The sequence below is a fragment of the Anser anser genome (genome assembly GCF_964211835.1).
Source record: "Anser anser genome assembly, chromosome: 7".
NCBI lineage: Eukaryota > Metazoa > Chordata > Aves > Anseriformes > Anatidae > Anser > Anser anser.
This window is the reverse complement of record NC_139727.1, coordinates 20,618,058-20,644,919: the sequence shown is the minus strand read 5'-3', so window position 1 is coordinate 20,644,919 and position 26,862 is coordinate 20,618,058. Positions and strand designations below refer to the sequence as shown.

At 41.4% G+C, this 26,862-nt stretch overlaps 1 protein-coding gene across 37 annotated transcripts in view; it reads right to left on the bottom strand.

The window, feature by feature from the left end:
* SORBS1 (sorbin and SH3 domain containing 1) overlaps window positions 1-26,862 on the bottom strand; it is a 120,858-nt gene that overhangs the window by 19,702 nt on the left and 74,294 nt on the right. For 20 of the 37 annotated variants that reach the window (XM_083844906.1, XM_083844877.1, XM_083844905.1 and 17 more), the window contains 12 exons: window positions 25,443-25,472; window positions 23,012-23,187; window positions 22,162-22,225; window positions 16,705-16,752; window positions 16,461-16,590; window positions 15,006-15,120; window positions 12,352-12,435; window positions 8,967-9,032; window positions 8,299-8,400; window positions 6,894-6,943; window positions 3,444-3,619; window positions 329-1,849 (listed from right to left, as the gene is read on the bottom strand). In XM_083844906.1, the coding sequence (XP_083701032.1) occupies window positions 329-1,849; window positions 3,444-3,619; window positions 6,894-6,943; window positions 8,299-8,400; window positions 8,967-9,032; window positions 12,352-12,435; window positions 15,006-15,120; window positions 16,461-16,590; window positions 16,705-16,752; window positions 22,162-22,225; window positions 23,012-23,187; window positions 25,443-25,472 (2,562 nt within the window). Of the gene's footprint in view, window positions 1-328; window positions 1,850-3,443; window positions 3,620-6,893; window positions 6,944-8,298; window positions 8,401-8,966; window positions 9,033-12,351; window positions 12,436-15,005; window positions 15,121-16,460; window positions 16,591-16,704; window positions 16,753-20,549; window positions 20,613-20,946; window positions 21,022-22,161; window positions 22,226-23,011; window positions 23,188-25,442; window positions 25,473-26,862 lie in introns of all 37 variants that reach the window. The other 17 variants (XM_083844893.1, XM_083844894.1, XM_083844896.1 and 14 more) reach the window with 8 other exon arrangements.

Sequence of the window (26,862 nt, the reverse complement as noted above, 5' to 3'; positions counted from 1 at the left end):
GTCTGCAAATGATATAGGACTAGAAATAACTCATGTTGAGATTCTTGTATCCCAGGAGCTGCTTGAGACCAACTGAACACGATGTGATTAGAAAGGCAGCAGAAATCGTTTCTCAGAAGTGCAGCTGTTAATATGTCCTGAACAAAAATGCTCAGCAAGACACGCAAAGGACATTAGACATATCAGAAAAAAAATAATAAAAAAAAATAGAGAGTCAGGGGATGCAAAGATGGGGAGTAAAAATGCAGGGATTGTGGAAGAAAAGGGGAGGAGAAAGGAAAGCAAGAAGACAGATGAAGGGACACTAGTAAAGAACACAAAAAGCCACCTCCTAGGTACGTCCCAAGTTCACTTTGCGGGTTGTTGTTTGTGTCCAAGCTGTGATATAGAGCATATGGGACTGGGTTCCCATTGTGTAAGGAGTCAGGAGTATCAGACCGGCCCATGGAGCTATCTCGGCTAGATCCCCTGGTGGGGAAATAGCTAAGCCTCTCCACAATGTCAAAGGAAGACAGGCGCCTGGGAGCCAGCGGCCTGCTTCTGGAGCACAGTCTGTGCTGGGAGTGGTGACTCTCATCTCCTGTGCTCCCCTGGAGCTGTATGGGGTCGCCTGGGCTGTCGGGCCTGGGCATTGCTTGGGTTTCCAGGCAGCCTGGGGGTGGAGTCCTGCTGGACTTGTGTTGAAAGGGTTTTTTCAATCGGAATGGGAGTGGGCTCATCAGGTAGACATTTCTGGGGAGTGTGTGTCTGTCCCCATAGATATCTCCTTTGGAATCAGGGTTCCTGGAGGCCTGCTGCTGCTCATGCCTTCGGATGGTAGTGAACCTGGTGTAGGAAGCTGGGCATGTGCCTTTGCATCTGTTGATTTTATGCTTCTGAGGTCCATTGAGGTTGCTGCTGCTGCCGCCACTGTCATTGGATGCATTTGAGAGGAGATCTATCTCATCCGTGCAAGCTGAAAGTGTGTCCATAGGGATGGCATCACTGACATCCGAAGCTGTGTCCTCCACGTTGCTGCAGGAGCGGGAGGATTTGTCTGCCAAGCTGGTGGCATCCTTCTCTTCTCGCTGTGTTTTTGGCAAATCCAGAAGAAACTCTGCAGAGTAGGCTGAACTCAGACAAGTTTTAGATTGGAGAGAAGTGGTGAACTTGTTTGGTCCGGTAGAAAAATCAAGCGCGGGCATTGATCGTGATCTCTGGATCAGCTGCTCAAAGGCACTGATACGGGAGGAAACGGTGTGTTTGGGGATCTGCTCTGAATCCTCTCGACTAAGGCTGTGCTCCATCCTGTCCTTTGCTTCATTCTCAAACTGAGATGCGATATCTCTCACACTGCAGGAGGAGACTGTGCTCAAATTGATCCTGGACCGGTTGATCTGGTGCATGTCTTTATACAGCATTGTAAACTCCATCCCGCTCTTCCTGGAGGCAGGGAACAGGTAGCCTTTCCTAGAGTTGGTGCCATACTCCTGTAGGCTCATGGTACTGCCAGATTTGATGGCATACTCCTGCTTCGACTTCATCAACATGTCTTCTATGCTTTCCCCTATGTCTACCATAAAAGCTTTTTTATTATCAAACAAGGCAATGGAGCTACGAAGGTTTTCGCAGCTTTGAGCTTTCTCATGAGATAGCAAGATACCCTTCTTGTCCTGCACAAGAGCAGCTGGAGCTGCTAGTTTGGGTTTGAATTTAGAAGGGAGGATTTCAGTAATGCAGGCTTTTGCAGCTGATAAGGGCTTCTTATTTTTACATGAGTGACCTAACATACCGGTATGACTAGCGTTAAAGGTTCGGCTATTAACTGAAGAGGGTGCAGTCATATGAGCATTCCCACCTTTACGATCCACTGGTAAGCATGCAGAATAAAATAAATACAACCTGTTAGCTTAAGTGCTAGAAAGCTATTGAGAAAGGAGAGAGAACATGCTTGGATTTCATACAATGCACTTTAAAGAAACAAAGTTCCAAAACATAAAGAAAAGCAGGAAGACACTGCATAACAAGCTGCACTTACAGGAGTAGGTGAAGTGCTGCTAATGTTTCTAAGCTGAGAGGCTTGGCCAAAAACAGGCCTGTTGCACTTTCAAGGTACCCTCCTAAAAAGTGCTGAGCATCATCAGCTTCCAGGGGAGCTGTGGCACCACGGAAAAGGGCGGCTGAACTCTGGGCAGGATCAGGGTGTCAGCACGAATGCAGAGGCACTAGCATTGCAAAAATGGCTTAATGCACCAAGCCTGTAATCACACCTACTATGGTCTCACCACAGTGTGTGCCAAAGAGTTTATTCCTGAGAGGGAGAAGAAAATCAAGGGCTGACCATGCAAGGACAAGCATGCCACATTAGCTGGCCTTGTAGAAGAGCTGCTTGCTTAGAGATTTCCCATACCAGGAATAAGCTGAGTGTGCTTCAGACAGTGTGGTGTGGCCCGTGTTTGCTTTAAAAATCAAGGAGTCAAATGAGAACATTTTTTTAACATCAGATCCAGACTGGGTTGAGCCGTGACTGAATTTTTTTAGGTCTGTTTCCAATCTGAGATCAAATTAAACTGTCAAAATAACCATTCAGGTTCAATTGCAGTTTGGGGAACAATAACTGTTTGACCAGATTTTTTTTGTTCAGCTCCAGTTTGACTCCTTGCCCTACAGGCCGGACATAATACTGAAAAACAGCTGGAAGATGGAGACAGAGACCTTTTTGGTGTGATGCACTATTTTTAGGGAGAGCAGTTCAGAAACCCAATGCATTCCTGCCCCAGTCCTCTCCCCATCTCGATCCATTTTTAGGTTGAAGTTGGCTCAGGGACACATTCCCCAGTACAACTCCCTGATGGGAGTCAGGCTCTTCCTTGACCTAATCTTCTAGAAAGTCCACGATGGGGGGAGGAAGGGGGAGGAGAATGCAGCAGTCTCTGCTGTCTTGCTGCCTCAGAGACCGCAGGGTGTTGCTGGTTCAATGTCCTGTGCATTCTCTGTACAACCCTTGCAGGCAGGAGGCTGCAGAGAACATGGTGCTGGCTACACCAGGGTGGCCAGGCCAGCAGCCATGGTGTGGCCTGCTGAGACCCCCCAGCAGGAAGAGCAGGAAAGGCAGGGAAGGGCTCTAGCATGACAAGGCAGTGGGAGCAGATGGACAGCAAGGCCAGCCTGAGCAGCCTGGAGGAAGAAAAAGAAGGTGTGGAATGTGGCTGAGGTGTGGGAGGGAGAGAGCTGGTTCCTGTTAAGAAGAGGAACCTGGATCAGATAAAGGGGTCATGAAAAATACTGGCCAGTGTAGTCTGAGAGATAAAAAGAGAGAAAACCAGGGATGCCAAAGAGGAAGGACAGAGGAAACCTCGACTGGCTTGAACAGGACTCTAAACCCTGCAGGAGTTTGCCCCATATCACCAGACTTTTGACACCTTGTGCAGAACAAAAGTCAGGTTAGCGCCCTGACTGCCTACCTTTTGTGGAAGCAGAGCTAGAAGGTCGCTTGAGACCACTCAGCCCCTGGAACGGGATATCTCCACCTTCCAGCACACTCTTGTAAATCTGTCTTTCATTCTCCAAGCCAGCAAAGTCCCCTGGTGCTGATTCTGTCTCCCTCTTCACTGTGTGGTAGCTGGGAGAATATGTGGAGCTGGAAAACAGTTTGCAAAACAGAAAAATGGCGAAGAACGGCAATGGGTCACTTCTGTTTGCTTCGTGCAAGGAAAGAGAAAACCGCACTTATAAACCCAAAATGGACTGTGCATGAAGAACTGATGCTGAATAAAGAGGTTATGAGTACATTGCAATAGTGCTGCAAGTTTTGCACTACCACAACATTCTCCACCTGAGGGAACTCTCCCACCTCAATCCCCCAGAAAACAGGTGACGGGAAAGCACTCCTCCTTTATTTCACAGACGAGACAACAGGGTCACTGAGCAAATGCATGATTTCCTTGCAAACATACAGAAATTCAGTGGCTAGCTAGAAGTAGCACATACATCTTCCGGCTCCAGCCCTCTCTCCTTAAACACCAGCCATTCCTGTCCCCTGGTTACAAAGCACAGCTGCTCAGGATTTCATCTCAACCAGTTCAGCCTCCCAGCCAACATTATAAGCCAAGACTCCCAGAGCAATTTTCCAAACCCATCAGTGAGGGACCATGCAGAGAAGCACAAGCACTGGGCTACAGACACTACTGTTTAAACACCAGAGAAATTTCCCAGATAGGCACAATTCTGCTCAGCTTTGCCTCAAGCTTGTGCTAGAGGAAATACAAAGTCACAGACTCTAGGTCTACCATGCAGACATACAAACAAAATGCTGGATTCTGAGATACATGTTAAAAATGGGCACAACTGTAATTCCTTAGGCCCTTAAATAGTGAAGAGTTATTACAAATCCCTTTCCTCTGTCATGAAACAGAACCAGTAATCTCCTACATGTGATTTCTAAATCACTATTTTCTATTTTCACTGTACTCTCTCTAAAAAAGAAATACAAACCAAACCAAACAAAAAAAATAATATTTCATGGTATGAATGATTTTCCCAGGTGCAAAAGATTTGCTGAACAATCAGGCAGACTGTGTTTTCCTAAAAGCTGAGCTCATCCGATACCAGTTGTTGTACATGCTCACCCAGGCTCTTTGGAATAAGATGCAGTCTCACACACAAAGCTATTCTGAGGCCAAAGCACGCCTGCTAGAAAGTTAAACCAAAAAAAAAAAAAAAAGTTTTTTGCCAAATCACAGAAACTTTTGAAAGCTGGTTTTCATTGTGATATCCAGGGGTGATTCAAATTTATGAGAGTGTGGAAATGCATGTGGTTAGGCCTGCTTGTTGTGGCTAACTTTGTACATGCATCTGGTTATTTTGGATGGACACTGTAGTTACAGGGTAAAGAGAAAGCTTTCAAATACATCAGAGGACTGGCTATGGGGGTGGAATTACACAATGTCTGGATCACAAAGAAGATTTTAGTTTCCGGACAAGGAAAACCAGATCATAGGCAGTCCCATAAATGATTTTCTGAAGTGAAAGGGCTTGTGAAAAACACCAGCAAAGAGAAACGGAATAATGTCACCACTTCTACCTAGGCAATGCTCAAATAGAAGCAAGGGCCCAAGCTATAACCATAGCTACAGAGCTGTTCTGTCTCGTGTGCGTTGCTCCAGTGCCTCTATTTGTCAGGTTTCTGAGGAAACCCTGCCAGCTGCTGCAGGGACTCATGACTGCCTTAAGGTTCCTCACCTGAGACGTGAGAGCACTTGCACCCAGTTGTTAAAAACAACGGGTTAAAATATTTTCCCTGCTTTGGGAAAACACCTAGGGGAGAGAGAGGAGGTATTTGGCAAAGGAGTCCCTATACTGGTTGCTCCCCCTACAGGGCCAGCCAGCTGTACGGCAGAGCTGAGGCAGTCTGCAAGAAGGTTAGAATAATCAGGTGAGCAGAGGGAAGAGCAACACCAAAGAGGAACAACAACAACAAAAAGCAATAAACTCCAGATATCTCTTCTCCCTGTTCTCTATAGGCAGGCTAGGGAAGAATGTATGACTTCATTGGCCCTCTCTGTTGTCTCCCATTCCCACCCTACCCAGGTTGCTTCCCATCCGCCAGCACAGATGTTGGCACTCCTGAATGCTTTGCATAGTATCAGAAAGGGCACAGACAATGCTGCCATGGGCAGAAACCTTGGCCTTTGCTAATGGATCAGTCTGTGCACAGGGGAGAGACGCCTTGTAGAACAGAATGCTGTTCTATGTAATGAAAAGTAGAGGTAAGATGGCTTTAAAATGTATGATAACGCATATACATTATGCACATGCTTCTCTTTTAGCTGAAGGGTAATTTCCTTGACTTGAGTTGTAAATATTAATTCTGTATGTACAGACACAGCTTTCAAGGTCCAGAACAGCTCCTACAACCATCAGTGGCAACTAACATGGGCTCCATAAGATGACTTGAATGCAGGAGAGCAAACCTGGCCCGCCTAGCAAATCAAACAGAAGATTCACAACTTTTGTAACACTTTCGGGACAGTCAGGAATTCAGGATTCTTACCAGTCTTTGGCAAATATCAGCTACCCTTTTATGCTAATCTCTGAGATTTCCATGTATTTTATTGCTCTCTCTCTACCTAAACAAAACTGAAAAGTCATAGGAGCAATGAACAAAATGATGTCGATGGGTGCCTGGAGGAGAGAGTGCCTTTCCTAACAATCCATGCATGCAGGGGAGATTGTGTCTATGAGAAATGCAATGCACCTAGTCCAGTTACAAGGACTACTCAGCATATTGCCCTCGATTTTTTTCTCTTCCTCTTTCAGAATGAACCAGCTCAATGTATAACTCATTTACAGAGAGTTCACTGTTATATTAAGTGTTCATCCAGAAAACCAGCGTCACATTAGATCTCTAAGAAATATTGCAACTGCTACTACTTTTCCCTTCCTGGAAGCTAGAAAATTATTGTGTTTCATCAACAGCATCCTTTTCCTCTAGAATGCATAACTGGAAACTTCTAACAGGAACCAATATACCATACACAAGTAACAAACTTTTTTTTTCTTTTTTTTTTTTTCCAGGCAATAAAGTTGTTTGGAAATAGGCTGTAGCTTCATGCAGTTTCATAAAAATTGAGTTAAGATTCCGTTTGTTTTTTTAAAAGTAGCTGCCTAGGCACTATAGCAGTTCTTATCTAGACAATGCAATTACTTAAGTAATCACTTCAAAATTAATTTAGGATCAAAGAGCAGACATAGTATCTGGATTCACCTAAAGCACACTTATAATTCTTATGGGATATATAGCTGTCTATATCCATCACCAAAAAATAAAGCCAGGCCATTTCCAACACCCTAAACCCTGCCCCACATGCCCTCAGACTGTACAAGAGGCATCAAAAAGCAATTGGAAAACTTACTAGGAAGAATGGTCTGTGGAAGTTTCCAGAGGAGTAACACCTGCTGTATTCTGCAAAAGTCCAAACAAAGGAGTCATTGATATCCACTTATACACGAGGAGAAAGAAAAAGGCTTGCTTAAGTAATTTTCCATTTATTGTTTGAATATTAGCCTTTATGAGACATTGAAGTTTAAGTCTAAATGCAATTTAAGCTGTCAATGTCTTTGCAGAAAAGCGACAATTTTCCTGAGTTCCATCAGGGCAGTGACAGGTTTTTAGCACAGCCGATGCCTTTTTGCAGCGCCTATTCTTTTGTCTGCCAATGAGTCATTGTGCATAAAGCCAAAAGCAAGAAGAGATAACCAGCTGGACCAGGACCAGGAGACATGCTCATAATTATTTCCCCAAGCTTTTCCCCCGAACCAGTCACTGCCCGCCTTTGCTTTAAAGGTACATTACATTTCTGCAGCACAATACATTCCTAAGCGTTCAAATGAATATTAAAGCACTAACAAGAAAAGCAATGTTTCAGTTCAGTTTCCTTACTTAAGAGAAGCAATGCCAGCTGCACAGGTTCAATAGCAAAAGCCAGTTCTTATCCGCTTGCTTTAAATCCATCTAACACTTCCTAGGTACGTTATTTAAAAAAATTGATGGCAATTTTAAAAGAAATGCTGTACTTGGTCTCCTCTCATCTACCTGAGGATTCCTATGTAGGGAAAAAAAAAAAAAAAGCAAATCTTGGGTTTGAAAAAGAAGCTTTTTCAAGTCCTGGTGAAATGCTGCAGCTTAAAAAAAAAAAAAGAAAAAGCCAACAACAAAGGGAAAAAATGGCGTGTTACCAAATTAATCTGTCATTTCATGGTTCAAGTCCTGCAGACCCTCGGACCAGCAGCAGCAGCTGACCTGCCCTAGAAGGCCATGGAAGGTGCAGCGTAACGAAAATTGTGCAAAATCTCTTGGGAATATTCAAATCTTGGGTAGGCATGCGCTCCTAGCAGGGAGCAGCAGGGTTTGTATGAAGGGAGGGTTGATGGCAACACGCTTGAAAGGCACGAGATGATGACGTGACACCAACCAAGAATTTTAATCTGATTGCTGCTGCCTATTCATGTGAAAAATAGAGAGGGTTTTTTTTTGCAGACACCGAACTCAAAACCCTGAAGGGGGAAAGGGGTGGGTGAGGGTGGAGGACAGCTGAAAGGGAATGGGGGGAGAGGAAATCACTGTATCTGAAATGGATTTCAAGCCGGATTCTCAGCATCACATTCTATTATTTCTGACAGCGACACAGCAAGCCATGCAGTCAGAATGGTCAGAACCATTATTTATCCCAACCTCAATTAATAATCATCCAGCAGTGAATAGATTAGAGCAGAGAGTTTGGAAACAGGGATTGGCAGCATGAAAAGAATAGGAAATACCTTCTGCGGCTTTTTATGTGGTGCTTTATAAAGCTTCTCCATTTTTTCTAAATCTGCCTCTAACTCAGTCTGGTAGAGGTAGAGGTCTTTTTCTAGATCAGTCTGGTTAAAGAAGGAGAAGAAGAATGGGAAAATAATGCTTAGGGTTAGGGGAAACCAAAGGAATGTTAATTTTGAAAAAAAAATAAGCGAGCCTTTTTAATTGAAAAAGACAAAGATGGTATGGACAATACACAGAAATTCACTAGTAATTAATTGCATTTCAATCATTACAGAGGAAATTGATTGAGGCATTTAAGATTCAAAATTAAAAGATGCACAGCAGGCCTACTAGAATCTACTTCTACAAACCATAAAGTTATAAAACCCACCTGTAAAAAAAAAAAAAGATACTATAACAATATTCAAAAGTATGTTAGTATAATTATCATTGCAAGTCAAGATAGCAAAACCACCACTCTAAACTACTGTTGATTATGTTTTTCAGAAGTGTTTATTAAATCAATTCACTAGCTACTTGTTAGGCTAATGAGCTGAAGCCCAATTAAAAAAAAATCACAAGCACACAAAACCCAAGCAATGCTACAAAAGAAATAAAGAAATAAATCCACATACACACATACATACGCACTGGATGCCGTAGTACAACGTATGTGAGACACAATTACCTTTCTATCCTCTCTAGTAAGGATAGAGCAATCTCCAGGAGTATAATCCCAAATCTTTTTTGGAGGCTGATGGAAAGCAGAGGAAGGAAATGAGGAAATGAAGATAAGGAAAGACATCACAGAGAATATGGAAACTTGATTAGAACAGAGAGGGAATACAATAGGGGTTTTGCATCAACACTGAAAAGAAATTATAAAAAAAAACAACACAACAACAACAGAGAAAGAGAGAGATAGAGGGATAAAACCACTCTAGCACAAATATCAGGAGATCATGGGAGGTAAAAGGGAGCATACATGCAAGTCAGGGAGGGGCTGTTTTCAGTAATGTTTGAGGACAGTTTTATTTTTGCAAGGTGCTCTAAGGGATTTTGGACTCTCTAGGAGGAGCCCGCAGCTGGTGGTTAAAGCATTCTTAACACACACAAAAAAGGAAAAAAAATAAAGAAAAAAACCACAAAGCAAAACAAGGAAAAAAACACATGGTCATAAAAAGCATTTGTTTTGCTCATTCTTCTTTTCAAAAGGAAAGGGTAAAACAAGGGCCTTTGATAAAGAAAAGGGATATATCTTTCCCACCCCCAGCAGACTCTGAATACATACCATGTGAACAAATGGCTGAATTTCCAGTGTTGGCATTGTGGGGCAATGAGAACGCAGAGTTGTTATTTTCTATTTTTCTATTTTGGAGGAGGGGGGTGTTTGTGGTGGTTTTTGTTTTGTTTTCATTGGAGACAGTGAAGTTTGGAAACAAGTTATTTAAAATATATTCTACAGGTAAAGGCTCCTATTTCAAAATAGGATTTTTCCTGTTTTATATACATGTAAATAAATTGGGAAGGATTATTCAAAATGAGAGACCTTTGTCATATCCAAATAATGCCATGATAACCGTTTCTCATCAAACATGCACTTCACTGATATGCTCAAACTCTGTGTTTCCAAACAAAAGTAACCTTTGTTGGTTGGCAAGCCTAACCTCACCCTATATGTATGTCCATACTGGCTTATATAACTATTTTATCAAAGCATCTCTGACAGAGAATCTCCTGATGTCAGTTCATCAAAGGTAAGACTGAGCTACAATGCTTGGGTCTTGGTCCAAAGTCCTTCAGGTTTCTGGATGGCCTGGATCTGTAGTGTGAACCAGTCCCACTTCTAAACTTGGACACCCACTGTGGGGATTGCAAACACTGCAAATCCCTATTTCTTATCTATAAGATCAGCAGCTGCAGGTGAATAGGCAAGATGGTGCTGCAAAGATTTAGGTTTGAGATGTGGAGGGTAGGAGGTAAGAAGACAGGACACACTCCTTTTTTTTCCAACACCCTGCTTCTCTGTTCATAGCAAAGAGCTTGCTCAGTGCCATCCCAGGAGAGGCTAGGAGAAAAGTGCCCACAATCACAACAGAAGGCAACTGAGCTCTAGACTTACTGACCATCAGTTTTTTTGGGGGGGGCTTCATGCAGCTGTGAAGTCACAGTCAGGAGGAAGAAGGAAGAAACCTGTGGGAATTCAGCCTCAGCAGAGCCCTGGAAAATCATCCATGCTGCAGAGTGATCTCCCTGGCTGCGTGTCCATAGATCTGCCTAGAAATGCATCTGGGATGCTGGACAAGCAGAGCATTGCTTTGGCTGTCCTAGGAAGTGCATGTGCTTTCCTCAATGTAAATCCCTATTCGTGGTCATTCTGGTGTGTTTGGGGAGCAATACCACAGCCTCACAAGAATCCTGTGCTTCCTTTCAGCAAGGGTGTTTCCTGCCCATGTCACATAATTGCAGCTAAAGTCACAAAATTAGGGGAAATCATGCTTTTAGAAGGACACATTATCTGCAGCACTGGGAAGGGTGGGGGGAAGCTTGTTCAAACAGAATTTTTGAAAATCCCAGGCCCTAGCAGATATCTCTTAAAATGCTCTGGGCATCAGGTTCTGTGCCTAACCACTAGCTGATAACAAAAATCTGGTCCTCTCATGGCTCAACTGAGCACAGCTCCATAAAGAGTACTCTGCTGGCTCTGGCCACTGAACTCAGAGGGATCTTTGCTGAATTTGTCAGGTTCAAGAGCAGCTATCTATAGAAGTCTGAGATGGCATCCTCAATTAAAGTGCCTGATGTAATGCTGAAACAGCATGTGCTGAAACACAGAATGGAACATCCAGACACCAATCATGCCTGTTTTTCAGTAGAAATTACACTATTTCTATAATGTGATCAGACTAGGCACCCAAATTCAGGCAGCTATATTCTGTGCAGAGGAATTTTGTCACCTTCATGAGAAGTGTGAGCAAAGCTCAGGTTTAAAGAAAGTCTGCCCTCTGGTGTCCATGATCAATAGCCTTTGAAGCCAGTACTGAACCCTAAAATGTTTTTGTTTTGTTACACATGGAAGGAAATCCCAGCAGTGCTCAGAAGTGGTGTGCATGAGCATTTGACAACTGACCTCAAGGAGAAAGGAGAAATCACTCCTACACTTGAATAAATGTGAAAGGCTGATGCTGACCCTCTGATGCAGTAAGAATAGATTATTAAACAGTATTTAATAATAAAATGCAGAACGTTTTATCAGGGTAACATTTTATGGCCTGGTTCTCAAAGTCCACTACCTCTTTTTTTCTGCAGGTAGCCCTGACCACTGATGTGTTCCTCCATCAGAACGGTCCTTTGACAAATAATTCAAATAATTAAGCTTTGCTTCATCCTTTTCCAGAGTAAGAAATCAAGGCTATGCTTTTTCACATATAGCAACACAGCTCCATTTGAAAAGAAAGCACTCTGTTCTCAGACTCCTTTGGTTTCAAGGAATGGTCAGGGCAGCTCAAACAGACTGATGCACCTCGTTCAGACAACTGGCAGCTAAGTGTATAAGGAAAGGAGCAGGAAGCAGGGTCATAATCTGTTATGGATAGCTGGAAATTACTGACCTATAGCTCACAAACCAAGGCCAGAAATAAACGAGTGATTCGCCTTGAATTAAAGCTATCCCAAATATTTTTAGGAAGAGAGAGAGAATAAGAGCATTGAAAGAGGACTTTCATTAATAAGAACAGGGCATTACTGCTACTGTTAACAATAAAAATGAAGCTTGAACTCTGGTGTAAAAAAATATTGCCTTGTTGGTAAATATGGCTGGAAGGTGGGGAGTGTTGGTAAGTGGTTTCAAGATGCTTTAAAGCAGTCACACAGCAGCTGTTTTACATCAATACCAGAATGATGTTATGAACAATCACATTTTTAAATGAGTAAAACAGCTGTTCCAGGTTTAGGGCCTAGCAAGAGATGTGACAATAATTAAAAAAATAATAATAATAAAAGAAAGAAAGAAAGAAAAACGAGAAAAAAAAAGGTAGGTTGACTTTATTGGTCACTGCAACTATCAAACTTACCGGTTTCCCAAACTCCAATTCCGAAAAGAATTTATACCAAGGTTCATTCTTTAAATCTATCTCTTCTGGGCTTATATCCCGAGTCTAAAGGAGTTGGTGACAGGGGAATGGAAGAAAGAGAAGGATAACATTATGCAAAGAATACACGGAAAGGGACTGTTAAAGATGCAGATCCCATGGTTTCCATTCTAAAATGCTGATATTTAGCCTTATAATTTGGAATTTCTATTGCACCTCTCTCACAAAAGCCATGGACCGCTTTGCAAACATCAGTTAAGCCTAATGGCATCATTGTGAGAGACATGAATATGAATGAATTGCATTTTACAGATCAGGAGACCTACACAGAGAGATTATGCAGCTTGCCCAGAGTCACAGGGAGACTCAATGGAAGAGCTGGGAGTCAACCAGTCTCTCAGTCCTACTATCAGACAATTCCACTAAGACCAAAGCTGCATGTACTTCTTGAACTTTTTAAAATCATCTTTTGGTTTAAAAAAAGGCAGTTTCAGTGAGACGCAAACCAAATACAGCAAAATACTGCATCTTTAACAGTACATGAATATGTGAGAAACCCTGTTCTATACACTGCAAACAGCATGAAAGGTGGTTTTCTAAAACAAAGGGGACACAGTTCAGACAGAGAGCATTTCTGAAATTTCTGAAGGGACACAGAGAGAGAGACAATATTACTTGTTTCTGCACAAATAAATGTTAGAGAATCAGACAAAACTAAAATGAAGGAAAATCAGAAAGGACAGAAAACAGTACAGTTGAAAAGAAAATTCCCTTTTGATCATACAAAACAAAGTCTGTCCCAATGCTTCACATGATGGGGGATTCTGATAGCCACAGCTCTGGGTGTGATTACTAGCAGATATCCACAAATCTCCTACAGCCTCCTCAGAAACACAAAGAAAGATCTAGTTGCTAAACAGCATCTTACTGTTGTATTTAATGAGACTGATGGAGACCACGAAGCCACTATTTCAAGATGTTCCTTCTATGGCTTGAAATTAAAGCTCAAAAAATAACATTGGAAGTAACACAGCTATCACATTCTTCTCATCTTTGATGAGCTCTGTACAATTTTTCTCAATTATGCTGATGATGATCCTGTTCATGGCTTTTAGATTCTGATTCAACAGCTCAATTAAATACTCTGAAGTCTGAACATGTAAACAGTGCCACTGGTGATGTCAGAATTTTTGCAAAGGCTTAAATACACAGATGAAGCAGGCCTTTTGCCACAAGGTTTAATTTTGGCTGTTTATCATGAGACAAAACTGCCACTGAAGTCAGCAGAAATCTTGCTCCAGGATGGGCCGCAGGAATGGAGTAGTCATACTATGTTCAAACCACTCCTCACTTGCTCTTTCTGTACTGGGCTGAGCCAACTCCCATCACAATCAAGGGAGTAATCCATTGCCTACTTCAATCGGCACTAGATCATGCTCCAACCAGGAGCAACTTCACTGAAGTCGACGAAGGGACACAGGTGTGAAAAGAAGTTGGTTGTAGGATCTTTAAAAAGTGATGGACCTTGATTGCACATAGAGGGGAAAAAAGACACAGTAATAAGAAACACCAGGTCCCAGATCAGACTTGATTTTTATGTTTCTATTGATTTAAAGTGCTGTACGATGCTTGTGTTTCAGCACAAAATCCACGGTATGTTTTTCAGGATCGTTCATCTACCTACTCCATGTATAGATCACTGTCTGAGCTATTAAGGCATAGAGTCCAGTTTACATTTGGAATCTCACATGCAATTAGCACTTCCAATCAAATCCTTTAAATTAATGCCTATATAGAACAATTACATCTTTATCTACCAAACTGGCTATTCACTAATAACCCCACTCAAGCACTTACAGTATTGTACTTGTACCCTGAAGGACACTGATTCGTGGTGATTTATAAAGGACTGGCTGAGGTTAGCACCACCTCTCTGCCTTACCCCTTGCTAAGTCTTCCCAGTTAAGCCTGCAGAATGAGACTTTTATATGTCCCCTAGCCATTAAAACTCACAGCTTACTCACTAATTCAAACTGAAATTGGTAACAGTTCACTTAATACTCCAGGTTATGCACCTGTGTAGCTGGGGAGCCTGCTCACATTCAGTTCTGCCACCCCAGCCATGGCTGAGGAATAAAGCAGCCAAGGGGCCATGTCGTAGCACACCTCAGAAGCATTCCCTGAAGCACATTACAGGCACTCTAAAAGACAGTTTTTTGGTGTTTAAAGTTAATGGCATCAGAGGAACGCAGAAATTGAACCATCCTGCTTCGCTGTGTAATTTCTTCAACCCTACTGCTGTGCCCTAGAAAAAGTACAACTGGCAAAACAGCTGCTGAAGAGGTCAGTGTCAAACACGGATTAAAAACTAGGGTTAGTGATCCATACTTAACACAGAAAACAACATGTCCAAAAGTAAAGAAGCCTCTCAATCACCCTGGATCTTGCTTTATAGAGAGAGACAATGTTAAGAAGTTATGCAAAACAGTTTTCTAAACAAAATATACAGGAAAGACATCACATGAGCACTGCAATGTAAACATAAGGAGTCCTTTTGGAATGGAACTGGACAAGCACTCAGGGATTGTATTACATTCATGGGATCAAGCCACAGACTAGGATAAGACAAACATTACCATCTTTTCGCTGTTCAGAACTGAGGACTTTCCTGGCTGATAGTCATAAATGCTCCTGGGCTCTGCACGGTATTTTCTAGTGTCCACCTTCTTGTCTGGAGGCTCCCAGTCAGTCCTGAGGAAAGAAAGATCAATTAACACAAAACGCTGTGGTTTCCACGGAGACAAATACTTTCTTTTGACAGACGCCTTCCCCTGTTAATCCTGGTTTAATCAGGGTACTTCTTTCATCTAGGAAAGAAACCTGCTGCAAGAAGCCCAGTTTAGATAGGGCTCTGAGCATGTAGTTGTTTTTCTACAGCAGGCAGAGTTTGACACAGCTCAGACACTGAAACCACTGGAACAGAGGGGGTTCTTCCTTGTACTTTCAATAAACTGCCAGACTTTCATATCTTTCCTGATTGGAAATAGCTTAATAATGGACTTCAACTAAACTTACAAGTACCAACACCTCCAAAATTTGAGCAGAACTCAGATAAAATCTCTTTTTGCTAAACCCCTTCATTTTGGTCATGTCACTGATTACCTGACTACTGTGCAGTACCTGGAACTGCTCTCGACTGGTGGCACTCTGGGGTCCAAGAAATGGTCTTTTCCACAGACAAGAACCCATTATCTCTGACTGGCATTTGTAAAAATAGCTAAAACTCCATTAACTATCCAAACAACTAAAACTTTGTTCTGTGTACACACTGGCACAGTTCGGACAGTATCAATCACAACACATTCAGTGTCCATATCCTACGATGTCCAGCTCCTTCCCAAAAAGTAGTATATTCAAAGCGGGGAGAATTCTGGAGGATATAAAATATTAATTGTCCAACATTTTTCTTCATTTGGTAAATATATTCTTTACCGTTACAAGCAGTTTTAAAATAAATGGTAACAAACAAAGCAAATGATCAGGATAGAAGTAATACTGCAATATCAGAAATGACGCACCTAACTAGAACCTACTTCCAAAAAAGTTCATGTGGGTGGGACTTCTCAGAGAAGAACAGTATACAATTTATTTATTTTCTTTTTTTAACCAAGGCTCAACATAAATTCAAATGCTTTTCCTCTGCAATTATTGCTATTTACTTGTATTCTGAGGTGCCTTTACAGTGTCACACTGAGCAGAGATCTTCCACTGTGCTCCTGTGGTAGGCACTGTATAGACATGACATCCAGGAAACATTCCTCACCCCACCAGGAAGCTACCTATCTAACAGAGGTTGTGACGCCTGGTAACAAACACAACCACAGAGAGACATGCAATGGGTGACTGAGCTATGACAATGAAGGAGTTCATTGGTGCCTGGTAGAAGATTCAGAACCGAAACCACACTTCCACCTCCCCAAAAAAGTTTAACTGGAGTTGTGGACCTACATTCTCCACCTTTGTTCCCTTCCCATTTACAACTTTCAGAGATTCTTCCAGTACTGATCCAAACATATCTTAGTTCAGGTCACCTTTCTGGGCTTGACTTCCGCGATGAAGAACGATTTGGCAGTGGCAAAGTGGCAGACCTCTTAAACACCTTCTCCGAGTCAATATTGTCCATCTCACTCTTGGAGCGGGGAACTGAAGGTTGGCTTCTGGCTGTAGAATAAATCAAATGTAGGAATGTTAGTGAACTGGATAGGAGGCCAACAAATACATCCTTTACATACCCCTTATGTTTGAAAGTTTACATAAGAAATAGGAATTACTTACTATCATCAGAATAGGAATAACGAGGAGAGTATGAATCAGAATCTTCATCTGAAAGACAAAAGCATTTTGCAAGTGAGATGAAAAAGCCCCAGAGAAACATCAGAGACCCTTTTCATTTCTTCTACTAATACACTGGACATAATTTGAGAGTAATATGCCCAATACTTACCACAGAGAGGAAAAAATCCCAATGAGGTTTAGATTGCATTTAAAAATAATTCCTAGATGAGATATAAATATTAATGTTGTACTTACACTAATACCTTTCTCCAGCCTCTCAAAGCACTTTAAAAAACAATCACTTTTTGTCACAAAACGCCTCTAGAGCAAGTGTTATTAGACCCACTCTATCAAAAGCTGAAAGATAAATCAAGGATCTAAAAGATGAAGTATATGCCTAAAATTACTCATTAAGTGTTAGACACAGTAATAGATCTGAGGAGTCCTGCTCTCAATCACATATGATAATCACTGGGCCATCTTCCTTGTATTAAGTAGCACACCAAACTGAAGTATGTTCACAGACTTACATTATCTTTTAAGCACAGATATACGTGTGTGTAGCATGCCAGGAACATTACTTGCACCAAGAGACTGAAGAGCTTATGTTTTAAATAAGATAAACCTACAGAATGTAATAGAGATGTTCGAGCAGCTCTATAAGGGCTAACAGTGACTGTCATCCTAGAGAGTATTTCTGGCTTGATCAAAAACCTAGCAGTATCTTTCCACCATTTTCAGCATGCTTTGGAATAAATCTTCCAAGTACTACATATATAGTAGCAGGGGGAGTTGGGCTCAAAACCGGAAAGTAGATCCACAGGCCCATCACCTTTCTCTACAGATGAGGTTCAAACTAGCAGGGAAATATACATGAGATATCTACAGGACTTCAAGGAAAAATGCAGGAAAATACAATGCAATGACTGCAAAGAGAACTGTGAGCTAAGGTATTACTGTTATCTCTGTGAATAAACAACTAAAAGTGCCAGAGAGAAATACAGAAAACCAGAAATATACAAAGAAAAGAATACACTATACAAGTGTCACATGAACTCAGTGATGCCAATCAACAGATTGAAACAATTTGCAGCTTCTCTCTCAAGAAGGACATCAAGGAGATGCTACACACTACCTCATCCCCTGGAAAAACAATTTGGCTAATACAGCTGACCTCAGCTTGCACTTGTGGCTTAATTGAGCCTTTCGGAAAGGCTCAAAGAAGTCTTAACTTTTAGAACTCTGCTGTGTTCTCTTGGTGAATGAATTAAACTGAAGGTTTAAGTTCCAAACAGATGGTTATTGTTTCTTCAGCGCTTATTACAACCTTCAGGCTAAAAAAGTAATGAAGGACATTTTTCAGGCCAATTTCCATGTTTCAGACCTAAATGACAGAAAATAAATATTGATCTACTTAATGTTATTATACTGAATTGTTGAAAACGTTGACTGCTATTCCCATATAAAAGATGGGTTTATTCAGGTAGCAAAATACTTGGTAAGTCAGTGTCTGTCCCTACGAATACATGGAAACATGTCTAAAAACATCTTCGCACCCATTCAGTTCTTGTATTTAATGCTAGTGATAAATGAAAAAGTCGATCTACTTACTTGAAGAGAAATATCAATATTGGTTATAGATTATCATTCAGATAGGAAAAACAGGAAAAAAAATCACTTCAGATAAATGCAAGTTTCCAATTGCAAATATTTTAATACCTACAATAATAAGGAAGACAGGTATAGCATTTTATCTCTTCAAGTACCTTTTGAAGAAGAATATCTATTTTTTCTCCCCCTTTACAACAATGAATACTAAAACATAGAAAATTGGAATGACTCAATAAAGTTTAAAGAGTAAACCAGAGATGAACATTAGAATAAGATCTCCTGGTTCTCAGAGCTGCATTTTATCTATGGGACGCTCCTTACTGGAGCTGAGTATCACCAGTTTGTACTTTCAAAATCCGATCCTTCTTTGTGAGAAGAGGCAGTTCCCCCGTAGTTCCTAGCAAATCTGTAGTTTTTCCTTTTTTGAAAAAAAAAAAAGGGGGGGGGTGCCTTTTTTTGGGGGGGGGGGGGGGGGTTGGCCAAAATCTCTAGATTTCAATATCCTTAAACTTTGAAGGTATTTTAAAGAGAAACACAAATCTTAGCATTTTTAGATCATCAACCCAAAGCAAAAAGACTATGACACTTAGATTGTATGAAATTTGAGGCTTGAGGTTTCAACCCATCTGTGTATAAGCACTCTGCAGTTGAATATATCACTTTCAAATGTTTTCTGAACATGAAACATGGACTTCAACCCTGCTATATCATTAGATGTTCTGGATTCCTTATCAACAAAAGAATCCAAGCAGGTGTTAGAGAAGCATTTCCCAATGTATTGAGAATAAAGAGCAAGCATTTGGTCCAATAAAATTTCAGCTACCTAAACCAGCAAATTACTTTCACCTGCACATTCATAAGTGCATAGGGGACATTTATGGGAAACCAGACTTTTAATATACTAAGATCATTGGTTTTGCAAACTACGTTAGTTCAGACAAGAGTAAAATGAATTCTCAAACTTCATTACAAACAAGAAAATTGAATCACTGTAAAATTCCTTTAGCAACTAGTTACTGAGGCTCTTTGTTTCTCTCTCATCCATACTGAAATGCCATTCTGCCAACAGAAGACAATTTCCACTACATTGTGATTTGCTAGACAGGACTCTTCACCTGCAGGTTTCACCAAGAAATAAACATCTTAGATACCTCTATGACACTAGTCCACATTCACTGTCACAGTGAAACGCATCTTACATCTCCTATTCTTCTTTGAGCATCTCAGCTAGAACCCAGATTGAATGCTTTCTTTTTACACAGTACCCACCAAATGTTTAATACAAACACTGAATAAAATGGTTAATTAACAGTCTCACTAGGGTTGGCTTGAGGCACAGGCTAAGTAGGCAAGTTCCTAAATTGCAGGATCCAAAGCAATAGCAAAACACCAAGCCAACAAGGCTGCCACCACCAACAAATTTCTAATCAGGAAATGTCTGTATACCCAATATGCGCAGCAGATTCCAATATTTTTCATATATCAGTATTTTCATACACATGTACGTGGTTATAGGGTTGTCATGATAATAAATACAATTCTAACATCCCTGAAACATGACTGACGAAGGATTCTAGATTGTACTTGAAGTGTAAAAGAATCCGCTGAGCACATGAGGAAGCTGGTGTAAATACAGTGCTACAAGTTGCAAGATGTGCTGATGAGACTGTCAAAATCTGTCCTTGCCTAGATATGCCAGTGCACCTAAGACCAGCCCTGAACCCATGTTACTAAGTTATATTTATTTTAAAAGACTACGTTGAGGGACTGATCCAAAACCCACTGAAGCAAGCAGTCATTTCACCAATAGACTTCAGTGGAATTTTGGTCTGGCCCTATTACTGTGTTAATAGTCAAAAACAGAAGTGAATAATTAAAGAAACATATTGATTTAGGGGGGGGGGGGCAGAATAAATCTCAGTTAAACCACATTTTTACATGTATATCAGCATTTTAGGCATGTTAAATAATCACTGCACACACATGGCTAAGTACAACTGATAAGCGCATAAAACCAAGCAAACCCCAGGTCTGCAGCATTAGTCAACTACTAGTTAGAAAGCCAGAGGAGCACTGCGAAGCCAAAAGGCGGCATACAGTCAAGGCAATGCTTAGAGTGCAGCAAATAATTATGATGCAGGATAATGCTCAGCAACTAGAAAAAACTTCAAGAAGAAAATAAATGGACAAGGCAGCATTTGTGCAGAAAAATAGATATGGTCCTTTATTTTTACCTTCAGAAATAGGGCTAGGAGTAGACGCAGGAAACTGGTATGTAGGAGAATAAGGATTGTCTTCTGCAGCAGAGAAAAGCAGTGGATTTTGAGACTATCCACAGTGAAGCGGAGGTTCTGCTTCATCCCCCAATTTCCTACCACCAAATGGTTTTATTGCTTACTTTAATAACACTTGTGTAAACATCATTGTACTTTAAAAAAGATTAATGGATTAGCAAAGATTTAGTTATTTTATGCATCACACGAGAAGGTATGCTGGGCATAACTGAATTTCCAGCTAGTGTAACAAATGGATAACAGAAATCTAGAACCTGAATCTAGTTACTATTATGGTGCTATAGTACAGTTAACTCAAAGCACGAGACAACATACACTCTGACTAAGCTTCTGGTACCTTCAGGTTTTTGCTGGATTTCAGGAAGTTCAGGAAATATGTAGGTAGGGCAATAAGGGTTTTCTTCAGGAGTGTCTAAGGAGAGGAACGTGGTTTGAAAAAAGAACAGAGAGTAAAGATTTAAAGGGGAAGAATGGAGAGACAAGAATCCACACAAGCTGCAGAACAGTCTCTCACATGCTGATGCTACAGCATAACACTACCCAGATGCTTTCTTGCTCATTGCTGCCTTGCATGTAGAGGCCCTGGGGGAGATCCTGGAGGCAGAAAGTACTGAACTCATTCTCCACATCCTGAAGTACAGGCTCTGGCTGAGCTGAAGAACTTCTGTTAGGAGCGCTGGGAGGAGGAAATTGTTCAACTCTTTCTCATTCCATCTAATACAATGCAGTGCCTATATATGCATAAAGCTCACCATGACAGCATCTGCGGTGGCAAATACAGCTCCAGTTTTGCATGCTGTAGGGTTTGTTATGTAAGCGCAGTTCTGAATTGCATTTGCCTGGACATCAGGCTGTTCAGAGCGTTCAGTCTGCAAACACTACTGCAGCCATTTCTCACACAGAAGAAACAATGTGAACGTATCAGCAGGCAGGCACAGAAGTGCCTCAAAGTAGTGGATTCCCTGAGAACACACCATGATGAAGTTTGCAAAAGCTTACCACAATTTTGAATTTTGAAAGAAGAAAATCTGAGGTTTTGAAGACAGAATTCAGATTCTGAACTCCCCCAAATCAATGCAAATCTTTCCATTGGTTTCAGTGTGCCTCAAACCAAGCTCTATTAGGCAGGTACTAAAGCTTTAAAGTGTAAAAAGTTCTTTTGTGTACAGTGCTGTTTCAGAGAGAACTTACTATCATTTAAAAGTGTTAGGGGCAGGGAGGGTCAGCTGCTAAAGATGAAGTTCAGGGATCTGTTTTCTCTAAGTATGAAATTAACGACAGCTTTCTGATTTCGGTTCTCAAACAGTACTCATGATTTCATGAAGGCACTGCAGTACACCTCAGAATAACTCAGACCTTTCTTTGGACTTCACTATTTTCTCACCTTTGTCTCTGTAGATGTTAAATATGTTGTTGTGTTCTGTGGTGCAAGGTAAACACTAGTTAACATAAAGGCTTTTATTGATCATCCATAGTACAATTCTTCACATATCTGAAACAAAGTATTGTCATGATGGTCTTTTGAAGTAAATAAAAATCTGTTTTACAGTACCTCTGTTTAGCTTGTGGATCTGTTTGAACATTGTCTTGTACCAGTCCTTCGATCTGTCCGTATTCTATCAGAAAAATAAATATGCAAATAAATAATCACAGACATGAATTCTACCAGCACTTCAAAGCTTTTTTTTTTTTAAACAAATCTTGCAGCAGTATGGTTAGCACCCTGATTCCTAGTTCATTTATTATGTTTACCTCAAAATCAAGGCTATAATAAAATTGACATAGAATTTCGTATCTCATGAAGCTACAGGCTTTGCTCTAGTTTAATAATACCTTGAAAGTTCTTTAGGGGTTATGTTCTAGACTGTGTAGAACTGTACATTGTGCGGAAGGTTGTCCACTGTAATCCGATTTTATTACATTCATCTAAAAGTAGACACTATGCCTAGTTTAGTCATAATACGCTGATTTCCTCCGTATCCAATGGACAGTCAGACACATGTAGTGCTCAAGTCACTCCAGACACTAGTTGTAAGAATGAGTTGTTGTTTTCATTATGATTTCCCCAATCACTGAAGGAACTTAAACATGTTGTTTAGAAGAGATAACTGCCTTTAAGATGGTTAAAATAATGCAAGATTAATCTCTCTCTCTTAGCTGCTAGCAGTGAATGAACAATATTCTCAAATAGGATGAAAAGAGATGATCATATTTATTTTTTCTTTAACCTGATACAGCTGAAACATGTTATTGATAACGAAGTTGGTAGTAAGATACGCTGGAACTAGAATTACATCTTCTATCTTTGCAGCCTCTGGATCTTTAGGGAATTCCCTAAGTCTCAAGACAGGCAGAATCTGGCCCATGCTTTTGCAGTGATCACTCGTCCAGCGTTGTCTTACCCTCAATGGAATGCCAATATCATCAATGGAGGTATCAGGCATGTGTTGAGGGCTCCTGACAATTCTTCTCTTCTCCTCCATTGCCCTCTTCTCACTTGGTGCTATCTCCTGAACTGGCTTGTCCCGTGTGAGTGCCAAATCTACTTTATCAGAAACTAGTCTGTCTGGCACCGAATCTGGAAATGAAAACAGGAGATTATCATCTCATCCCAGCATTCTACCACCTCACTGTATCTCACTCTTTCTAAGGCAAAAATCCTAGCAAACAGTTGATGAGACAGACTGTGCCACCATCAGCTGTGGCCAGAGGACGGACTGAAGGAATCTACCAAGAAAATATTTGGTATCAGCAAAAGCAGGTTAGCATCTCTGTGGTAGTCACCTTCACACACCTTGAGACAGGCTCAGCTATTATGTAAGATAAGAGATTTTTGGTTTTGGAGACTGCTTTTTTGATCTAATTAGCAACTGCAATCTCATTCTTCACCTTTTTCTGCTGGTGATTTCAATCTAATAGAGCATCCCACATGGTAGCGAGGCACTACTTTTTAACTGGTTGCACTCACCTGCCTGACAATCCTATTTGTTACAGTCGGTATATGATATTTCCAGGTCACCTCTGTGCCCTAATCAGAATTTGTAAGCAACAAATTCTTCTCTTGGTTAGCATATGCACAATTCCTGTCTATAAGGGGAAACAACTAATTGCATCAGCCTGCTTTGCTTCCACCTGCAATCCCTTGATGCTGCCTGACTGACAGCCATAGGCAGTAGCAGGCACCAGCACCCCACCCCTGAGCAAGGAACCAAGGGAGCTCACACTGCTCTGAAGATCTGCTATGCTCTGGAGAGCTGCAGCACTGCAATCCTTAGGCTCTGCTGAAGACTTTTTCTGTGTGTATTTCTGGGGAGGAAACATCAGTGATTTTACAGTCTGCCTCATCAAGGCTTTGCTGGATCCTATCCTTTTTACATCACTGCATGCACTGAAGAGAAAGAAAGAGGTTTTATTCACATGCACATCACCATGCTGCCCAAAGCCATTAAAGGTGAAGGAAAATGAAAGAGGCAGTTAGCGGAGGAAAAGCTCGTGCATAACAAAGCTTTGGTCTGTTGGTACCCTGAGCAAACACAATTCTGTCCTGTGAAACTCTGTACATGAAGGATTTGTGTTTGAGTGATCGGCTTGAAATTACCAATCTTTGTCTTCTTCCTCTTAAAAAAATGAAATAACATTTATGAAAGGTCAAAATGGGGCAAAGCATCAATTAAATCCTTGTTTAGCTTTTTCATCCTGTTTCCCCTCCCTGGGAATGCAAATACACTTTCGGTCCTTCTACATTCCTGGTGCAAAGGGCTATTTTATACGAAGTGCTTGGTTTGTTCCCCTATAACTGGAAGAATTAACAGCTAAATTCCACACTGAACTATTTGTAACAGCTCCAATGATTTCATAAGTACTGGTGGAGGTATATACCAGGCTCTGAGATATTTAAAAATCAAATAGCCAAATCTGGTGCCTGACCCTACAGATAACCAGGTTGCACTAGGTAGTACATCCCATGGCACCTGAGCCATCCTTTTCCAGAGCAGCATCATCAATATGGGGTCATACAGCAAGTGTTTTACCACTGTGACCAAGAAGATGCAAGAAGCAGGGGGATGAGGTGGCAGGCAACACCTTTGTGGTTGTTTTGACACACTGAGAGCAGGTGCAGGCCCAGCTGTGCAAAACAGGCTTCATTTGCAGATCAAGGATCATTTGGGACAGAACAAGCTGCACCATGAGTTAGCTCTAGTTTAGAAAATTAGAAAAAAAATGAGTTCCTGATCATGAAGGGAAACACCTTGTAAAAGAGAAAACCAACAGGAAACCTCTGTCTGGGCTTACAGGCCAGCATTAAACTCACAACTGAGTGGTGTCTGCTTGGCACCACCAAGGGAAGGAGGACGGATACAGCTGTGAGCTAGGGGCAGCCCATCACCTCAGCACAGGGGCAGCATAGAGGGTCAGGCTGGTACAGCAGCCAGAAGAGCCTGGTGGAAGAAGTCAGACTAGGTCTGCACCTGCCTTAGGGGCAGGCTCCACACACCCTGCTAGACCTGGTCCCCCACAGCAGAGCCAGAGCATGGAGTAGTGGCTTCCTTGCATCTTTATTTGCAATGTTTAAAGTGGTGTATGTTTTAGGAGGAATAGACTAATAATTTAGGACCTAAGTAGACTAACATGTCCACAGCAGTAACATTTAGGAGAAGAGACTGAAATCAGACATTCAGTGATCTACACTAAACCAGGACAAACATTTATTTATTGTTACAGTTCCCAGGAAGTGTGCTTGCTCAAGGCACTCCACAAGCTATCAGAGCAGAAGCAGCAGCTTTGCTCCAGCAGAGGCAGCAGTTAGGAGGCAGAAGACCTTTCACATCATACCTGCCAGGCTACTAAGCCTTTTTTGCTGTTCTGTGGTAGAGGAAGAAACAAAACAAAAAGAAATACAGAACAAATGGGTGAGACAAACAGCAAGTGCTCTGGTGCTGCACTTCTGACAGGCAAGAAATACGCTGTAGACAACAGCAGCAGCTGCTGGAGAGAATCTGTTTTCAAATACCCTGCCAAAGTGACAATCCACAGCCTCTTCTCCACACAGCAGCCTCGTGGATAACACAAATCTTATGATGCGGTGACCAATACATTTGCAAAGAGGTGCTTTTTTGTTTTTTAATATCAGAGAGAATGGAAAAAGTCGGACAGGAGAAAATTTTAAAAATAAAGACTCTCAGTCAAACAACTCGACAAATAACTGTTACTATTAACATGAAGTACATTTTTAAACAATAATGCCATAGCGTGTTGTAGGGATATAGGAAAAGACCAAGCCACTGTTGGTGTGCTGAGTCTCATCACACACTAGTGCGTCATAGACTGAGTGATCTGCCCCCAGTCACAGATGGGATGTGGCTATCAGTTTCAGAATGATCACTGTTTTAGGGCCTTCCATTTCTGAGTTCCTGGACTAGGACATTTGTGGTAGCTTTCACAGTGTTTCACCACCCTGAAGTTGACACTCAGAACTGCTTTCTAAAGGATGCCCAAATGACTTCTCCAAGTCATGGCTAGGAATAAAGAAAGGATTCTTAGATCTGTTCTCTGCTCTACCTGCTCCCCAGCAATTAATCCAGTCAACCAACACAAAAGACATTTGAAAAGAAGTTATTTTACTGACATACAAAATGCAAACACTCTTGAATGCTCATACAGTTAATGCAAAGATCCCAAAACTTTAATGTATTAATCACACCTGCTAAATATTCATAATAAATCACGCCATGCAATGTCTACCCAGGAAATAACTGTGTAGTAGGTAAAATACATCTTCCAGTTGTATGTTGTTTGCTAGCAGAACCTACCTTCAATGGACATCTATACTAAATGGATCAACTTAGCAAGGGAGGACAATGTGTCTCTTCACTAAGGGCAGCTCCCTCGCCAGTATGTATGAACTTTGATCTTTAATCCCAGTGTTTCTGCTCTGTTAACCACCAGGGGCAAGCTGCTTGTGTGCATTATGCTCACGTGATAGTTGTCAACATACGCCTGTGTGCAGTTAGGAAAAGGGCTTGCAATCTGACGCCAAGAAATAGATGGGGACCACCTACTGCAGGGTTTGCTCTTCCATGCAGGCCATCAAGAGTTGGTCTTGTGTATTATGAGAGAGGAGAAAGGATGCGAGGATGATCTCAGCCTCAGTCATTGCTATCGCTGAAGAGAACGGTGTTCAGTCACTAAGGTCTTCTGGCAAAAAAAATGGTGTTTTAAAGATCTATGCTAGAGAGTTCTTCCCTGCCTCTTC